Genomic DNA, 17,134 nt, shown 5'->3' on the forward strand with positions numbered 1-17,134 from the left:
TTGTTTCTGACATAAGTTAACAACCCGGGCAATCATGTCTTTGGCATTATTAAGCGTATTTAAAACACGTCATAACATTGTAATTGTGGATTGACCAATTATGGGAACATCTGATACAGATTCAATATATGGATTTTAATATGCCTAACTTTGCTGTGCAGCAAGATGTACGATATAAATTGGGTACTAAAAGCTGTAAAGGTGAACTTGATAGATCCCGAAGATAACTTTTATAAGTGGTTAGAGTTTCTGGCTACTATCTGTAAAGCTGCAAATACTTTTTCTAATTCATTAGAGTGTGAATCTTGATGAAGAATAAAGAAAAGTTACTAACCTAGCTCCGACACAGTAATACTTTGGTTAAATATATGATCTACATGTTTTTCAGACTGGCTAGCATACTCAAGCTGTTCTTCTGAGGAATGATATATCTTTGTTGGCGTTAAAACTTTATTTTAATCTGTACATATTTTTTTTACATTTTTCTTTCTTCTTTGTTTTCAAATTCTTCTGTCTTTGGATCAGTACTAGCTTTCTCTCTCAAACTTTTATTCCGTTCTATGTGTGACCTCTGTTAATTTTGCTGTTCAGATAAGTATGTTATACCATGTTAATTTTATTGTTCAGATAAGTATGTTATACCATGTTAATTTTGCTGTTCAGATAAGTATGTTATACAATGTTAATTTTGCTGTTCAGAGAAGTATGTTATACAATGTTAATTTTGCTGCTCAGAGAAGTGTTATACCATGTTAATTTTGCGTTCAGACAAGTAATTTATACCATGTTAATTTTGCTGTTCAGACAAGTATACTATACCATGTTCAGTTTTAAACGGAAGTTTCTCTTAATATATCACATACTTATTGTTGCTTTTCGAGATGCACAACAGTTTTTATATATTTGTTTATGCACCGTTGTAATCATTATTAAATTTCTGATGCATTCGAGATAATTCAATTTCCTCTAATACAGATCCTAGCCTTCCGCGTCTACCCAGAGTCCCAGTGTGGCTTTCAAGCAGGCCGGTTAACAGTATATATGATCTTCTCGCTACGCCAGCTGCAGTTTGGACTGACCATCAGTGTGAAGAAAACGAACGTCATGGCGCAGGACGCAGACTTCCCTCCCACTATCGATATCGATGAGTACAACGTGGAAGTTGTTGAAACTTTCACATACCTTGGGTCCACCATCTCCAGCTCGCTTTCTATTGATGCTGAGGTGAACGACAGGATTGCCACGGCAGCAGCAGTTATGACCGGACTGAACCAGAGAGTCTGGGACAACCCCACCCCAATCTCACTGAGAAGACCAAACTGCGCGTCTACCAGGCCTGCGTGCTCAGCACGCTCCTCTAAAGCAGCGAGACCTGGACCACCTATGCGAGCCACGACAGGAAACACAACAGCTTCCACCTGAGATTCCTGCGGTGCATTCTGCACATCCAGTGGCAGGACAAAGTACTCAACACAGAGGTTCTGGAAAGCGCCAACATGAACAGCATGGTCTCCATTCTCAGCGAGAGGCGCCTTTGCTGGGTCGGCCACATCAAGAGAATGGACCCAGGACGCATTCCCAAGGACCTGCAATACGGCGATCTAGCAGAAGGTGCACGACTGACTGGACGACCACGTCTGCGTTACAAAGATGTCTGCAAGAAGGACATGAAGACGGCCAACATCAACGTCACCATCAACATCAACATCAGCGACTGAAAGAGCTGTGCTGACGACCGCTCCACCTGGCGCATATCTGTCAGACATGGCATTCAGAAAGCCGAGGAGGCGAGAAAGACAAACCTCGTTGAAAAGAGAGCCAATAGGAAGGCGAAACAACAACAGCCGCAACAAGCATCGATGGTTACCTGCTGAAAGTTCAACAGAGACTGTCACTCTAGGGTCGGACTGTTTAGCTACTCGCGAAGGTGCAGACAGGACACCCAACCGGAAGCTACACAATCGTATCCCGAAGACGGACATATGCCGAGACGAAATTAATTTGCAAATTAACCCTTGAGAAAGATTTACAAGAAATGAGCATTGCCTGTAGATGAGTTGAGGTCAATTAGCAGGATAGAGACATACATACATACATACATACATACATACATACATACACACACAGAGACACATACATACATACATACATACATACATACATACATACATACATACATACATACATATTGAATTCATGACATAAATATATTTAATACTCGTGACTATCTCGCAATATCTGTTTACTAATGAACGATATTTGTGCTTCCGTAACTGTCAGCGAAGTAATGATCAGGTACTGCTCAGACATTTACTGTCCGGTATGAGCTGTAGTACTGCTACCCTTTAAAATGTACAATTATTGTCAGTTTCAGTATTCTATTGTAAAGATGTGATATAGCAGTAAAGACAGAGGTATAAATATTTTCTCAGTGATCTTTGTTTAATTTATTATGTGTGGTAAATCTTTCTGCAACCTGTTGTGTACATTTAAAGCAGACTGTATGTCTTACCGGGTTGTACGAACGTGTTTATCTGGCTTCATGAAATATGGTAATAAACCTTGGGTATATGCTGTTTATATTGATGTCTCCGTGTGCATCTTTTTTAGACTTTAGAGATCATTTGTTGCTGAAAAGTTTCGGACTTAGGAAGAAATTTCTCAAACATAGTAATTAGCCAGTTTGTAGCAGCAGACCTAATTATGTGCGGTAGACTTTATGTTAGCATGAATTAGTTTCGTAAAATGGACCATCCCTAACATCTTAACACAGTAAATTCTCAGGATAATCTCATATATACGTGTTTAGTAATTTGAGATAGGAATAATTATTTGCATTAGGTGTTTGGATCTTGTTTAGTGATGCATGGCGTAAAGAATCAATCTTTGGCTTTGAAATAAATACTAATAAGTCAAACAAGTGTGAAGCAAACAACATAAAGTATGAAATAAGAGTTACGTGCATTGTGGTCACTAGGTGATTGGAGCAAAATTATGTGTAGTTTTTGCAAGTTTAAGAACCCCTGAGCTGACAATAACTGTCGTCTTAAGTTCTTAGTAAATAAGGGAAACTTGGACCTCAAGCAAGACTCACGCAATAAGTTATTTCATTCGCTCAGTTGTGAGACCCCTTTTAGTAGTACAATATATGATTTACATAATAACAAATATTGGTAGCATAAATCAACAAATGGTGGAAGTATCGAAATCAAACGACAAAAAAAAAAAGCGAAAAGAAGGACACAAAAAGTACGTACCCAACATTTTCAGGACGGATCGCCTCGCTCTGGTCTGCTGTTGTGCTCTTATTTCGCCCCCTGTCAAGCGCACTTTATTGGATGCGTCAGAACCAGCTCTCGTGAGAGCCGACCTGCGTATGGCCACCGCTATTAAAGTGTAGAGTACACTTATGAAAGTCATTGGCACGATGAAAAAGAGAAAGAATGATATCTCAAACGTCCTTTCCATATGGCTACTCTCCTTAATGGTACATGTTGCAGATTCTGGTATTATTTTGTTATTTTTATCATGGGCGTATATTACTCTAAACTGTATTGTTTGTGGAATGGAGAACACAGCAGCTAATATCCAAACTCCGATGATTATACGAAAAACCCTTTTTAAACTTGACATAGTCTGAGCTTTCATCGGATGACAAATAGCAACATAACGCTCGATGGTAAAAGCGGTTATGGTAAGAATTGAAGCAAAAGTAGACATTTCTGCTAATAAGGTTCTTATGATACAGAAAGCTTCACCAAATACCCATGGATACTCCTGCCATATTACGTACGTTTCTGCAGGAAGACCTATAATCAAGAGCAACAGATCCGCAATAGCCAAATTAAATAGGTAGTAATTGGTAGCGGTATGCATGTACTTATTTTTCGCAATAACGATACAGGTGCACACATTTCCGACAACTCCAGTGAAGAAGAGTAAAGAGTAGACGACAGTTATGATAACTACAGCCTCTAGGGGCCCTCTCCGGGGTCCAATAACAATTTTAAGGTACTCCCAAATATAATCCTCGTCGTCGTCTTGGACGCCATACTTGTTCCGGAGCCAATCCAAAAGAAATCTGTAACTTTCATTATCGAGGGAGGAGTTGGTCGATGATACATTGGGATACCTTAAAAGTGTCGCTATATCAAAATCAGAAGAGGCAAACATGCTCCGCTAATAAACGTTCAAAAGATTCATTTTACATCCATTGGAGTCAAAATCCATGAAAACACTATTTCTTTTCAAAAGCTTAATAGCAAAAAGTAGCGACTGCAATACCAGTCAATGACAATTAAGACAAATGCATCCGCTTTCTAAGTTGTATTGATCAGTTCTCAAGATCTTTTGTCTTCCTAATTTAGACGAAACAATTTATGTCCTTGTGTTTTTTCTCACGACAAAATCAACGCCAAAACAAAATGTGTCGATACGCCATATAATTAGGGATGGAAACGAATGCATATAATATCTTAAAGAAACCGTATCCTTGTTTGTGTTCCGCCTCCACAATCGTTGGTTTAATGAAGGTTATGCCGTAAAGATTCTTTTTCTGTCAAAGCGAGATGGAACACACCGCCTGAATTTTGAATGAGAAAAGTCTTCGCCTTCTTTCAAATGATTGTGTCCGGATTAAATCAGTTCGGATCTGCAATTTAAAAAAAATTACAATCATGAGGAAAGAAGAATCAAATGTGCTTGAAGAGTCGAGATAATGAAACTACGTCCAATAAATTACAAAAGAAACAATTAAGTGTTGACACAGCAAACCATTATTACCGAAGCATGATTTTATTACTGCAGTGTGAACGTTGCTGTGCTGAACAACACTGGTCGTCCAATCACTAGAAGGCTGCTTTAAAACGAAACTATTAAGAAATGATGTACCAATAACGTGAATCTTCCATCGATTTTTTTTCATCCGGCGACATCATTTGAGACAATCTATTTCTGTGTTGCAATCTGAATGTTCGCTGCAAGACACTGAATAGTAAATTAACGTTATATTGCATAATTATATAATAAATAATAATAATAATATTCAGACCATATAACTGATTTGAAATATATATTCACAATTATTGCAGCTTGAGGCAAACCCCGACGACTGATTACTGAATGTAATTTAATAATCATAAAATACCCCTTTTCAGTTGCGGCTTGCATAATATTAAGTGTAGCCTTATTTATGTGGTATTTGGCCTGTAAATATTATTTGTTTTCCGGCAATAGCATATTTAGATATTTTATCCCTTGAAATTGTATAAGTACCCATGAAGCTATACCTGAAATTTCGGGCAGAAAGAAAATACAAAAAGCGTCGCACACGAAAGTATCTTAGTAGAATATTTTCCCTTGCTTTTTATCCAGTTGGTCTCAGACTACTAATTATTGCAGATGATGTACTGATACGTGTATCTAATTCAGTTTTTAATTATTATGTAAAGGGGAAAAAATTACAGCTAACTCGAATAAAACTATGTTAGCAATGGGAAGGAAGCAAATGTTTAATTTTGTGACTGTGTCATTTTGTAAGCAAAATCCACACTGTAAGAGTGCTTCTGTAATATTTATTTTCGTAAACATACTTTTACAACAAGACCAACAAACGCATTATTTCGGTCAAATTGTGTTTAATGGAATCTCTTTGTTTGGTAACGCTAAACCAGTGTTGATACTTTACGTTTAGTATTTGATCACATTTACTGCTAATATATCTGCGAAGTCTTGGGAAAAAAAATAAATTCATAACGACTTTGGACCATGATTGCATATTTTGTTTTAAATTATTTTTAGTTTTTAAGTTCGCTTTTTTAGGCACAGGCAGATTTAATTTTGGTTTTAGTTGGCCAGTAGTAGGACTCAAGGTACTTATTTAGTTCCCATAGTAAACCTATGCAAGCGCCATGATTTTGAAAATTCGATTACTTTAACTTTCTGAGTGCTTATGATGAGACACATGTTGATCTGGTATAAGATGGATCCTGGATGACAGCTTCTGCATAGAGAAAACCATATGAGGGGCGGCATTTTATGGATCTAAATATGTTTGAAACATGTGCTGTCAATTTCACACCGAACAGACAGGTGCTAATTCCAGTAATGTGTATTCCAAACTCAAGTCTATTAAAGGACTGAAATTCCATCAATAAAACAATATCTCTGTTTTTTTCAGTTACAGCTAGGATAAGTTTTTTCTAATTTCATGGTGTTTGTTTTTGTAATAATATTATTATATGTTTTTTTTTATCTTACAGGTGTTGTCTAATGATGTAAAGCGCTTAGAGCTTCTAAAGATTAGGCGCTATACAAATCCTCATTATTATTATTATTATTATTATTATTATTATTATTATTATTATTATAAGCTCTCAAATGATTCTTTTTACTTAAATCAAACTTTCATTATGAACCAATCCTAACCAGGGAAACCCATATATACACTGTTTTACCTTCGCCCATTTCTAGACTGGTTCTCATTTTCCATACCACTAGTACCGTGAGTCCTATATTCACTCATGATTAACTTGACAAACCTACAAATAGTAGTTCAATGCTTAAGTAAACAGTGCGCATAGTTATGCTTTCTCAAAGATTATATTAGTGAATATCAAATTATCTTGCCAGTTCATGTTCACCAATATAGCAATGATGCATTCCAGGCAAAAGTTAAGTATTTTAGCTTTATTTAAGAAATCAGAAAAAATATTAAAATAAAGCAATCTAATCAAGAGTCACTTTTTTACTATCAAGGTTTATCTCTCTTCAATTTACGATTGAAATATATTACCAGCCTTGTTATATTATGTAATTAATGAGTAAAAGGTCAAGGTGACCATCTATATGAGCATATATTATTATATAAAAGAGATTTAAATGACAGGAAGTACCTATATTACCCCAGAACACATATTTAAAAGTAAAGTAAAGAAGGCATAAGTCAATTAAAATAGAAAAAATTAAGTTTCAAACATTCAGTGAATGAAACTGGTGGGACACAAGTCACGAGAGGTCATCACCATTAAGCATGGTGGTAGTATCCTAAGTTATCATATCTGAAACATAATGCTTCAAAAGACAACTAGGAAATATCACGTTGCTGACCATAATTACTCTATAAATGGTAAATTGCATACATTTTATACATGTTATTGCATAGATATGGACCCATGTGCAAAACAATCAACCTAGTCGGATCAAATACACGCACTCTACACACTGCACACCTGCCTTTCGTGGCAACACCTGTAATCTCTCAATGTGTGTTTAATTAATATTCCGCTGAAAGAAGTCATTCTGAGTTATACAAAATGTATCAGTTTTGCTTCTTATCCACATGTTTTCATTTATAGTATGGTACTTGTACATGCATACGTGGAATCACTGATTTTTTTTGTTGTTCTTTTTTGGACTCAAGGTACCAATTCAGTTCCCATAAATATGCAAAAACCTTGATATTAAAAATTCAGTAAGTTTAAATTTCGGAGTGCTCATGATCAAACCTATATTTATCAGTATAGATGCATCCTGGATGACAGCTTCGTTGTAGAGAAAACCATATGAGCCGTGGCATTTTATGGATGTACGTGTGTTTGAAGCAAGTGTGTCAATACCGCACCAAACAGTGAGGTGTAAATTTTAATAATTCTTATTCTAAAATCAAGTATATTAAATGACTGAAATTCCATCACTAAAACAATGTCTCTTTTTCATTTACAACTAGAATAAGCTATCAAAAAAAAAATTTTTTTTACTAAAGTCTATCTTTCATAATCAACCAATCCTTGCTAGCCAAATCCAGGTATACACTATTTTATCTTTACCCATTTTCAGAATGGTTCCCGTTTTTCCATACCACTAGGGGTGATTAAAAGATTATCTGTATTCATGGAGAGGCTTAGTCTGCACAGAAGTATTAACATCCTAATCATTCATCTCGTGTCAGTCCCCTACAGTCTGAGCTTTTATAATGCCACAAACTCTTACATCCTTCATCAGTTATGAAGATATTAAACAGAGTTTCGCCGTGGTAAGAAGATGTAATAACCATATTTTGGACAACGAAAAAACAGTTAGTTCTACTATCTGTTTGGTTGATGTGCCCACTTAACCAAATTTTGCATGAATCGGATGTGTGCAATTAGTCCCGAACATAACTGTCTCTTCAGTAAATTTGAATAAACATTTATTTATGCAATTTTAGGTTTTATTGCACACAATTTCCTTTTATAATTTATTCTGGTAATTATTCAATTTATTCAATTCTTGTAGCATATTTTTCAAACAACTTGTTGTTTTATGTTGTTCGTTAGTTAAATGCGTTCACAGAAAGACGTCAGACTCGTGAACCCAATGACAGAACTGAGAACAATAAAAGTTACATAACAACACCTGTAAAGTAGATTTGCATGAACATCATGCATCTATACACGTACAAATAACAGCAAATAGGGACCTGTATATTTGTCCTTTCAGTAACCATAAGGTATTTATTTCAAAGTGTATTTAAAAATGAGTTTAAATTATTTTGTGATCCGTGTCAAAAGGTAGTGATTTCTAATGTTAAAATGGAGTTTTTCTACAAATATGACATAACTTACAAGGACTGTGTATACAGTGTATAAAACTACAAAGTCAATAATATTTTTCTTACTCACAAAGGGTGGTAAGTTATTGTTACAGGAGTTAGTGGTAAAATTCAAACCTGAATTAAAAAAAATTTCGTTGAACCATTTCAGTTTATTGGGTAAAAATAGATTGATGATGGGGCCAGATTTGACAACATTATTCAAATTTACACCTTAAAAGAGATGGTTGCAATGTACGTATGGCCGATATATTTACAAAGTGTTTTCTAAGTACGCTGTGAAACACTGCACATTAAGCAACATTGTATCTGCTTTAGATGCAGTAGCTTTCATGTGGACATTAAAACCACACAACCAAATCTTTCACATAACTGTCGCATTTAGAAACCTAAAGCAAATAAGGTTTTTCTTATTTATAAAACTGATACAGTAAACCTTCTTTACATTCACTGTCAATGACATTTCTCAAGCCATCCATTGAATCTGTCTCTCTGAAGAAGTTCGTAATCGACTGTAATTCTGATCCATTTATTGTACATTCTGTTATCAGCAAATAAAACGCACTCTGAGTGATATAACAATAGAGGCCTGTTATTTATACACTGCAATAAAAATATTTTAGCCCCATATAGACCCTTGAGGCACCCAAGCAATGTCCTCGCACATTGCCTAACCTTGACCCTTGAGGCACCCAAGCAATGTCCTCGCACATTGCCTAACCTTGACCCTTGAGGCACCCAAGCAATGTCCTCGCACATTGCCTAACCTTGACCCTTGAGGCATCCAAGCAATGTCCTCGCACATGGCCGAACCTTGACCTTTTGCAGCAACTCGCTGATACTTGTCACACAAATACGAGGAAAATCAGTTATACCTTTGCTTTCGAAGGCTGCGAATTTCGATGAAAAAGAACTATCGATATCTCTTTCGGTACTTTCGATCGCTGTGTAGTTTTGCATATTGCTTTGAAATATTGTATCTGGGTTTGTGCTCAGGGTTTTTTAAATTTTCAATGTATTCTACATTCCCAGTCTACACCGAGAGACTCGTTCCGTTTCTGGCACTGGCGAATGAACACATTAGATTAATTCATGCAAGGATAAGCATGGATAAAGATGCTATCCCATTATCAAAGAAATTAATAATATTATTGAATGATATGTATGTCTGAGCTTTGAAAATCACGCAATGGAGATGAATATAACTGGATAAAAGTGTGATTCCTTGCCGGATATACAAGGATGGAAAATATGTTAAAGAAGTGGAGAAAAAAAAAGAAGTAAAGCAGAAGAAACAAACAAACAAACTAAAATGTCAACAAAAAATCCAAACAACCTATTTAATGCGTTATTAACATTGGGCATGATTATATTTGTTACACACACGCAACCAAATTAATCAGATTTACCGGAAAATTAAACCAGGCGCAATTTGGTCGTACGAATGGAAAACACAAATGCAATATCTATTTATTAAATTCACTGATGATAATATGAGATAGGGTCCATCAGCTATGAAGGTTGAGGAAGAAGAGGAGAATATGAAAATGATTACGAACATGATAGCAATATACATCATCTTCATCATCATTATCATATAGATGAATCTACAGCCGGAAAAGAAGAAAATAAATCGCAGCCTTAGTGGTACAACTAAGTTTTGGACACATGACGTAACTAGTTAAAATATTTACCAATGAAGCTTTATATTATATTCCTCTTGCATTAATTTCTTTGTCACTTTAATGTTTTCCCCATTCAAATGAGAATTGTGTTTTAGTCCTTACTTTTTGGAATGCATTTTGTCTATCTTAAAATAAATGTATGGAAACAGTAATTGGAATTAATTATTTTGACCCTGCACCATGTATTGCTTTACAACATATCCTTGCTTATAGGAAAACAACAATCTACGTCGTATTAACTTGAGAACGGTTGCATTACTGTGTAAGTAGACAATACGTATGTTTAAGCACGCGATGAAAGTTTAGGCGATTTAGACGTGTCGAAATTGAGGCATGTACAAAATGGCGGGCAGACAGGAAAAAGATTCAAAAGGCATTAACTTCTTCAATCCATCAACCAGCTTTTCGATCGTCACAAATACGAAATCCAATAAGTACCGATCCAGCTTAGTACGTATTCACAGTGCTTACACACAATATCATTATGCAGGTCCGGCCCTAGGGTGTGCGGGGCCCAAGGCAGCAAGCGATGAGCGCGGTATCCAAAGCAACAAAAAAAAAAAAATGCATTGCGGAGTTGATTTCCTGAAAGTTCGGGGCCCAAGGCGGTTGCCTCGTTTGCCTTGCCCTAGGGCCGGGCCTTTCATTATGTCAAAACAAGACCACCTTGAAGCAGAATGATTAATATTTTTGTTCACTGTGTAACGAAACAACTGTCAATTAAAAAGCTCGTGTCCCACAAAGATGAATCCGCTAATTAAGTGCAGGCCAGATTTACACACTTCTCACCAAGAATCGTCAACAATCCCAAACATGATTATATTGATTTTTTAATCATAGTTCTACTGCGTTTATTAACCATTTGACTTTGGTTTCTCCATTATGCAATATAGATTATTCTCCTAATATCCATTTATTATTACAACAGTTGTCACAGGAATGATTGAATAAGTGAGAAAATGTATAAAATAATTCTTCATGATCACTATTTAATCTAGCGCAATGGTTTATCATGCGAGTTTTAATGATAATAATTAACGGGAATCAAGTTTACTATATATATATATATATATATATATATATATATATATATATATATATATATATATATATATATATATATATATATATATATTACAAACATTTATAATTTGTACAGGCATACACTAAAATTGATCAAATATAGTGATCGATTGTTTTTTGCTGATGATCAAAAAGCAACATAGATTGTGTATAGGTTTTCAGTAATTACATACCTTTATTATCCACATATGCTAACGTTTTCAGGCCACTGCAGAATGTGAAATAAACGGGCTAACTATGTATATTCATCTACAACAACAACGTCGACATTTCTTATTTTAAACATTTACGTGTTATCTTTTTTTTCTTTTTCGTTAGAAGCAAATACAAATTTTCTCTATATGGATTGTAAGTTTACTATCATCGCAATATCTACTATCTGACAGGTATACATTTCATGTCAGTATGATTATCTATAACAAGTAAAAAGTCGTCAGCGTACAAACGTGACATTACGTTGAACATATTTAGAAAATCAGTATGTTCGGAGGGTACAGAAGAACATCGACAACCATTTACTTAGTTTGGAATAATGATAACCATAATGAAAACAAATCTTCCCCTGTCTTACACCCTTTTCACCGGCAAAAGGGGATTATTTATTATTGACACAAACAAATTATTTGATATCAGTGTAAATATTTAATATAACATTAAAATGTTTTCCCCAATATCGATTGATTCTGCCATAATTCTAGTTCTTCATGCATTACCGAAACCACTTTTAAGCTTAACAACGGTACACAGAAATTTCCTTTTCATAATGTCTAAAATAAATAAATACGACTATACGAAATAAATGTGTTGTAGATTACATTTTTTGTCAATCTAGTTAGAGTTTCAAACAGTAAATTGATATCATCAAAGAATTTTGTCAATTTCGTATTTAATAAAGCGGTAAATAAAAATCCAAAGTTACCAGCTAACGTTATAGGTCTATAATTGGATATGTAATTTTTTCACCTTGATCTTTCTATACTTTGGCACAATAAAACCTCGAGTCAAACAATCTGACATGAAGCCAGTATTCAATATTATATTAAAAAATTGCACATTTAACATTTCAACAATCAAACGTGTTATGCATTCGTTTAATATATTATAAATTGCACGTTCTGTAGTATTTTTAGATTGGTAACAACATTCGATATGTGTTCAGCTAAAATTGGGTGATTCCACAATTGGAAGCCACTAGAAGTCGTTACCAAATAATCAATTCTGCTCTTATCACCGGATGTTCATTTTACAACTCACTTATTTGTACAAAAACTTAAATAAATGCGTGCCATGCCTATTTCTATTTTTCGAATATCGGACCCGGGGTCTGGATGCTAGATCCCTTCTAAGTAATTCATTGCGTCATTGTCAAGACTAAATATCGACTACAGAACACATCTTTCTACGCTCTCATCTTACTGTGTGTGTGTGTGTGTATATATATATATATATATATATATATATATATATATATATATATATATATATATGCTCACCCTGACAATTTCAAATTATCTACTTCATTTTCAATATACTCTACTTCCCACCTGTCTAAATAACGGTCTCTTACCTATACTCTAACTGCCTACCTGTCTAAATAACGGTCTCTTACCTTATCAGTCTAACCTATTTGCCAACTAATTTTTCAGTTTCATTTCCTTCATTATTACGTGACTAACCTCCTTGCTCCATGTTTACTCCATCTTTTACCCTCCAATATGTTCGTCAAACTACCTAATACTTGCCACGTACTGGAATGTCTCTCATTCATCTATTGAGTATACCAAACCATATACCGTTGTACCTACCGGTCTGCCTGATTAACTAACTTTTCCTCTCCGTGTCTCTGAAATATCGTCATCTTTAATTATACCATATAAAATGCAGAGCACAGAGGAAGATAAATTGTGCATCAAATGTATGTTTGTGCCTGTCTTTGCTAATAATTGGCAGAGATCAGAATAGCCCGATCTCCCGCCAAGCAGCCGGCCGGAAGGTCTTGCCAATTTATCGTCGGCACCAGCGTTAAGTAGAAGGAAATGGCCTGGATTATTAGACTGATACAATCAGGAAACGCCAGTCTTAAGCGATGATTTGCGTTGACAGATTTGCTGCGGACCTTTCTGAAAATGCATATAACCAATCTGTGAAATAGCCTTTGTATTGGATACATAAGCAATGCGAGTCCATCTCTCACTAGCTAGTTAATAACTCTTGCAATAACAGCTGGTCTCTAAATATTGGATTTGTGGATAAAAGTGAACCCTGAATTAGAAATTGCTAAACTTTTCGCGAAATTTTCGTCAATATATAGATCTATCCGCACTTCAATTTGTTTCACGATAGTCTAATAGTCGCACAATACAAATAAATAGCAATTACCGTCCAGAGGTAATTTTCGCGGATAACAATATATTGTGGTAATTGATCTCACGGTAAAAAAAGTATTTATATCTTGATCTCTACAGCATGGCTTTACTGAGAATTTGAGGCGCATATGTAATAAGTGCAAATCTAAAATTGAAACAGAATTTAATTGCTTGAATATTGTTACTTTGTGCAACGATAAAGTATCGAAGACTACGAAGAAATACTAGCAAAAGCGTGCACTTGCATGCCTGAGATATAAAGTTTAAACTAATAATTCAAGTCGTATATATGTCACACACACACACACACACACACATGTATGCATATATATATATATATATATATATATATATATATATATATATATATATATATATATATATATATATATATATAGTATTTTCTGGTGTTAAATGGTTTGAATTTTTCATATATAATATAAACCGCTAAAGCAGAAGCCTCGAGTTTTATATTTCTAAGTTTTCTTTTGTTTTGTTGCTGCTCTTTTATTTAGAATTTTCTTCGTTCTCTTCAAACGTATGGCATGTACAACTTAGTTATCTACAAGCAGATTTGTTTCTTTGAATTTCCTTCTCCTGAGTTCCCCGCAGATGGTATTGTTCCTAAGGCTGGTACATTAATGTATGTTCTCTCACGTTTTCAGGCTCCAAATGTTTTCTACGATTCCATTTTGCTGCACTTTGTTGCCCACTTTCTGCAATTTTTTTCAAATATATATGCCCTGAGCAGACGCAGCTGCTATCTGCGTATCTTGTGTGTTATGAAATATCGGTCCTGGTTAGCTGGCTGTTGTTAAAATGTATGCCGTTCTGACCTGCTGAGTTAATCGTTGGTCAATACGTTTTTGTAACTATCTACTTCAACCTATCTACTTGACTTGGAAGTCCAACAATTACTCTCAAAAAATGGCCACGGTCAGGGATCTGTAATACCACGTGGGTTGCAGGATCAGTTGGATCAATGGATATATGTACACGCACATTACCCTAGGGGAAAATCTCGTAGGTTATCGGTGCCATATGTTCTGATTGTCATAGCTACGATCAAGGGAGGCATGTGACATTAGTATTCATAAAGGAATCTAAATCGTACTGAGGGCCAGTCAAGAAACAGTTTTGTTTTCCCAACGTTTTAGCTTCCTGCTCCCTTACCAAAATGGACCTTTCCTTAGAATTAAAATTCAAATTTTTAAGCAGTCCATATGCGTTTTTACTATACATTTTTCTCTTCAGGCTTTTTCTGCCAATGATAACTTACATCTCAGTGACAGTTCAATGTGCTTGAGAGAATAAAATCAAAGATAAGAATTTAATAATAATAAGGATCCGGACATGTGGAACATCGGCCATGACAGGCAGGTGAGTTACTACAGAATCATCGTAATCTTTGTTCCAACTCAGTGCTAGAGTAAATAAACGGTTTACACAAAAGAGGTAGATAGTTTCCTTTTGCAACAAATCTGGTATGTTGTTGTTGTTGTTGTAGGGTTGAACGCCATTTTCAGCACAAGATAGGCTATACATGGTGGCCAGTATAACTGGTGGAGGAAGAACCCTGGAAAACCCCGAGAAGAACCACCGACCCACGAGAAGCTAATGGTAAGCTTTCTCACGTTCCAACGTTAGCCGAATATGAGACTCGAACCCACGCAGACAGCGGTGAGATGGCAGTGATCCGGAACCGTGAGCGCTTTAGACCACTCGGCCACTCGGGGCCCCCTAACAAATCTGGTATACTTTCAAGCAAGTTAAACAAAATTTAAGTAGATTATGAACATTTTACTCGCACACTATTTGTTGAAATTTAATGAAGCATAATAAACGGTGAACATACATCGATTCTTTTTAAAGACACATAATCCAATTAATCAGAGATGAAAAGTAAACTGTGATTGAAATAAGACTGAAAAGAAGATACGTTTTTATCTTTCGTTGAACAGTTGTAAGCATTGTCTGAATGGGTGCATTTTGATGGTTCACGAAAGGAAACAGGTAATTTACACTTCAGAAAGATCGGTTTTAATATCTCGGTGTGTATGTGTTTAATACTTACAGCAAATAATACAAGCTGAAATAAGATTAAATGCAGACAGATCGTCCTCTTTACTTGGTTCTACATACCGGTGTTGAAGGTTTAATACGCTGCAGAATTAAATGTTGGTCTCATCTGTTTTCAAGGCTGCACATGCTTCGTATCAGGTTTTCTTTTCGCTCCGAGGACAATAAAACTTTTACTCAAGCACACGAATTTGATTACTTAGAAAGACAAGTCTGACCTTTTATCCTTCAGACGCTTCTGTCATTATTTCATAAGACAAACTGTCCCGTAATGCGCTCAGTGGACATCCAATCAACGAATGTCATATATATATATATATATATATATATATATATATATATATATATATATATATATATATATATATATATATATATATATATATATATATATATATATATATATATATATATATATATATATATATATATATATATAACCTTTAAAAATTTAAGCTATTTTCATTAAACTTTATCTAGGCAAGAATTGTCTTGAGATATCCAGAAATAAATACTTGCGATCTAATATCATCACTCAATATGAGACATACATTTCGTCCTGCGTGGTGGTCGAGGAAGATGATCAAAAGAACACACTGAGGGATTGAAGAATACCAGAAATCAGTAAACAACCTAGATCCATTTGCATTAGGATAAATCAAGATTTTACAATGACGCACTTGTAGCACTGAAAATCTCTTTTCTTTTGATCGCTGCTATTCAAACATCCCAAGGGATAGTTTTATATCAGTTCCAATCATTACAGATTACAGTTTATACATAATATATGTAACAGGCATAGACTGAAAGTGTTTTCAATTTCTAAATATTTTTTAAGATTACTGAAAATTGTGTTTTCTCGAAACACGACGGTGTCAGGGGTTTACAATCTTATTTTTAGCAAAGGTTCCATTTGATTAAAGTCAGATCTCAATTTCACCTAGGATAGAGGTGATTTGATTTAGACTGTGCCGTGTTAAGGCATGTATGTCAACATCTTGAAAATACATTTACTCATTTCATCAGTGCGATCAAAGTTTCCTCAGGGAAACAATTTTTTTCTCGACAATTCCGTCGGGCACCTCACATTGAATACAGGATGGGCCCGAACTAAAATTAGAGGGGCCCCTGGTGTCGGGCTATCAGATGTTTTAGCACTGCTAGTGCAGATAAAAGATCTGTGAATTGGTTGTTGCATTTTGTGGTCACTTACTCGGCTTTCTGCCTATTTTCGTAACTCACACATTTAACACTTTTCCCAGGATTTAAAATATTCAACGGTATTCTGGAACAGCGCCAACGTTTAGTCTAGGACTAGCATCTGCGTATCC

General features: G+C 35.2%; 1 protein-coding gene across 1 annotated transcript in view; it reads right to left on the minus strand.

Moving 5' to 3' along the window:
- The window catches only part of LOC149807455 (pyrokinin-1 receptor-like), a 132,459-nt gene that overhangs the window by 23,212 nt on the left and 92,113 nt on the right, over positions 1-17,134 (minus strand). The window contains exon 2 of the mRNA XM_089966748.1: positions 3,258-4,651. Coding sequence (XP_089822874.1) covers positions 3,258-4,173 — 916 coding nt within the window. The 5' untranslated portion in view covers positions 4,174-4,651. The remainder of the gene's footprint in view (positions 1-3,257; positions 4,652-17,134) is intronic.

The sequence above is a fragment of the Sinohyriopsis cumingii genome, chromosome 1 (assembly GCF_028554795.1).
Source record: "Sinohyriopsis cumingii isolate HCF-2022 chromosome 1, ASM2855479v2, whole genome shotgun sequence".
NCBI classification, from domain to species: domain Eukaryota; kingdom Metazoa; phylum Mollusca; class Bivalvia; order Unionida; family Unionidae; genus Sinohyriopsis; species Sinohyriopsis cumingii.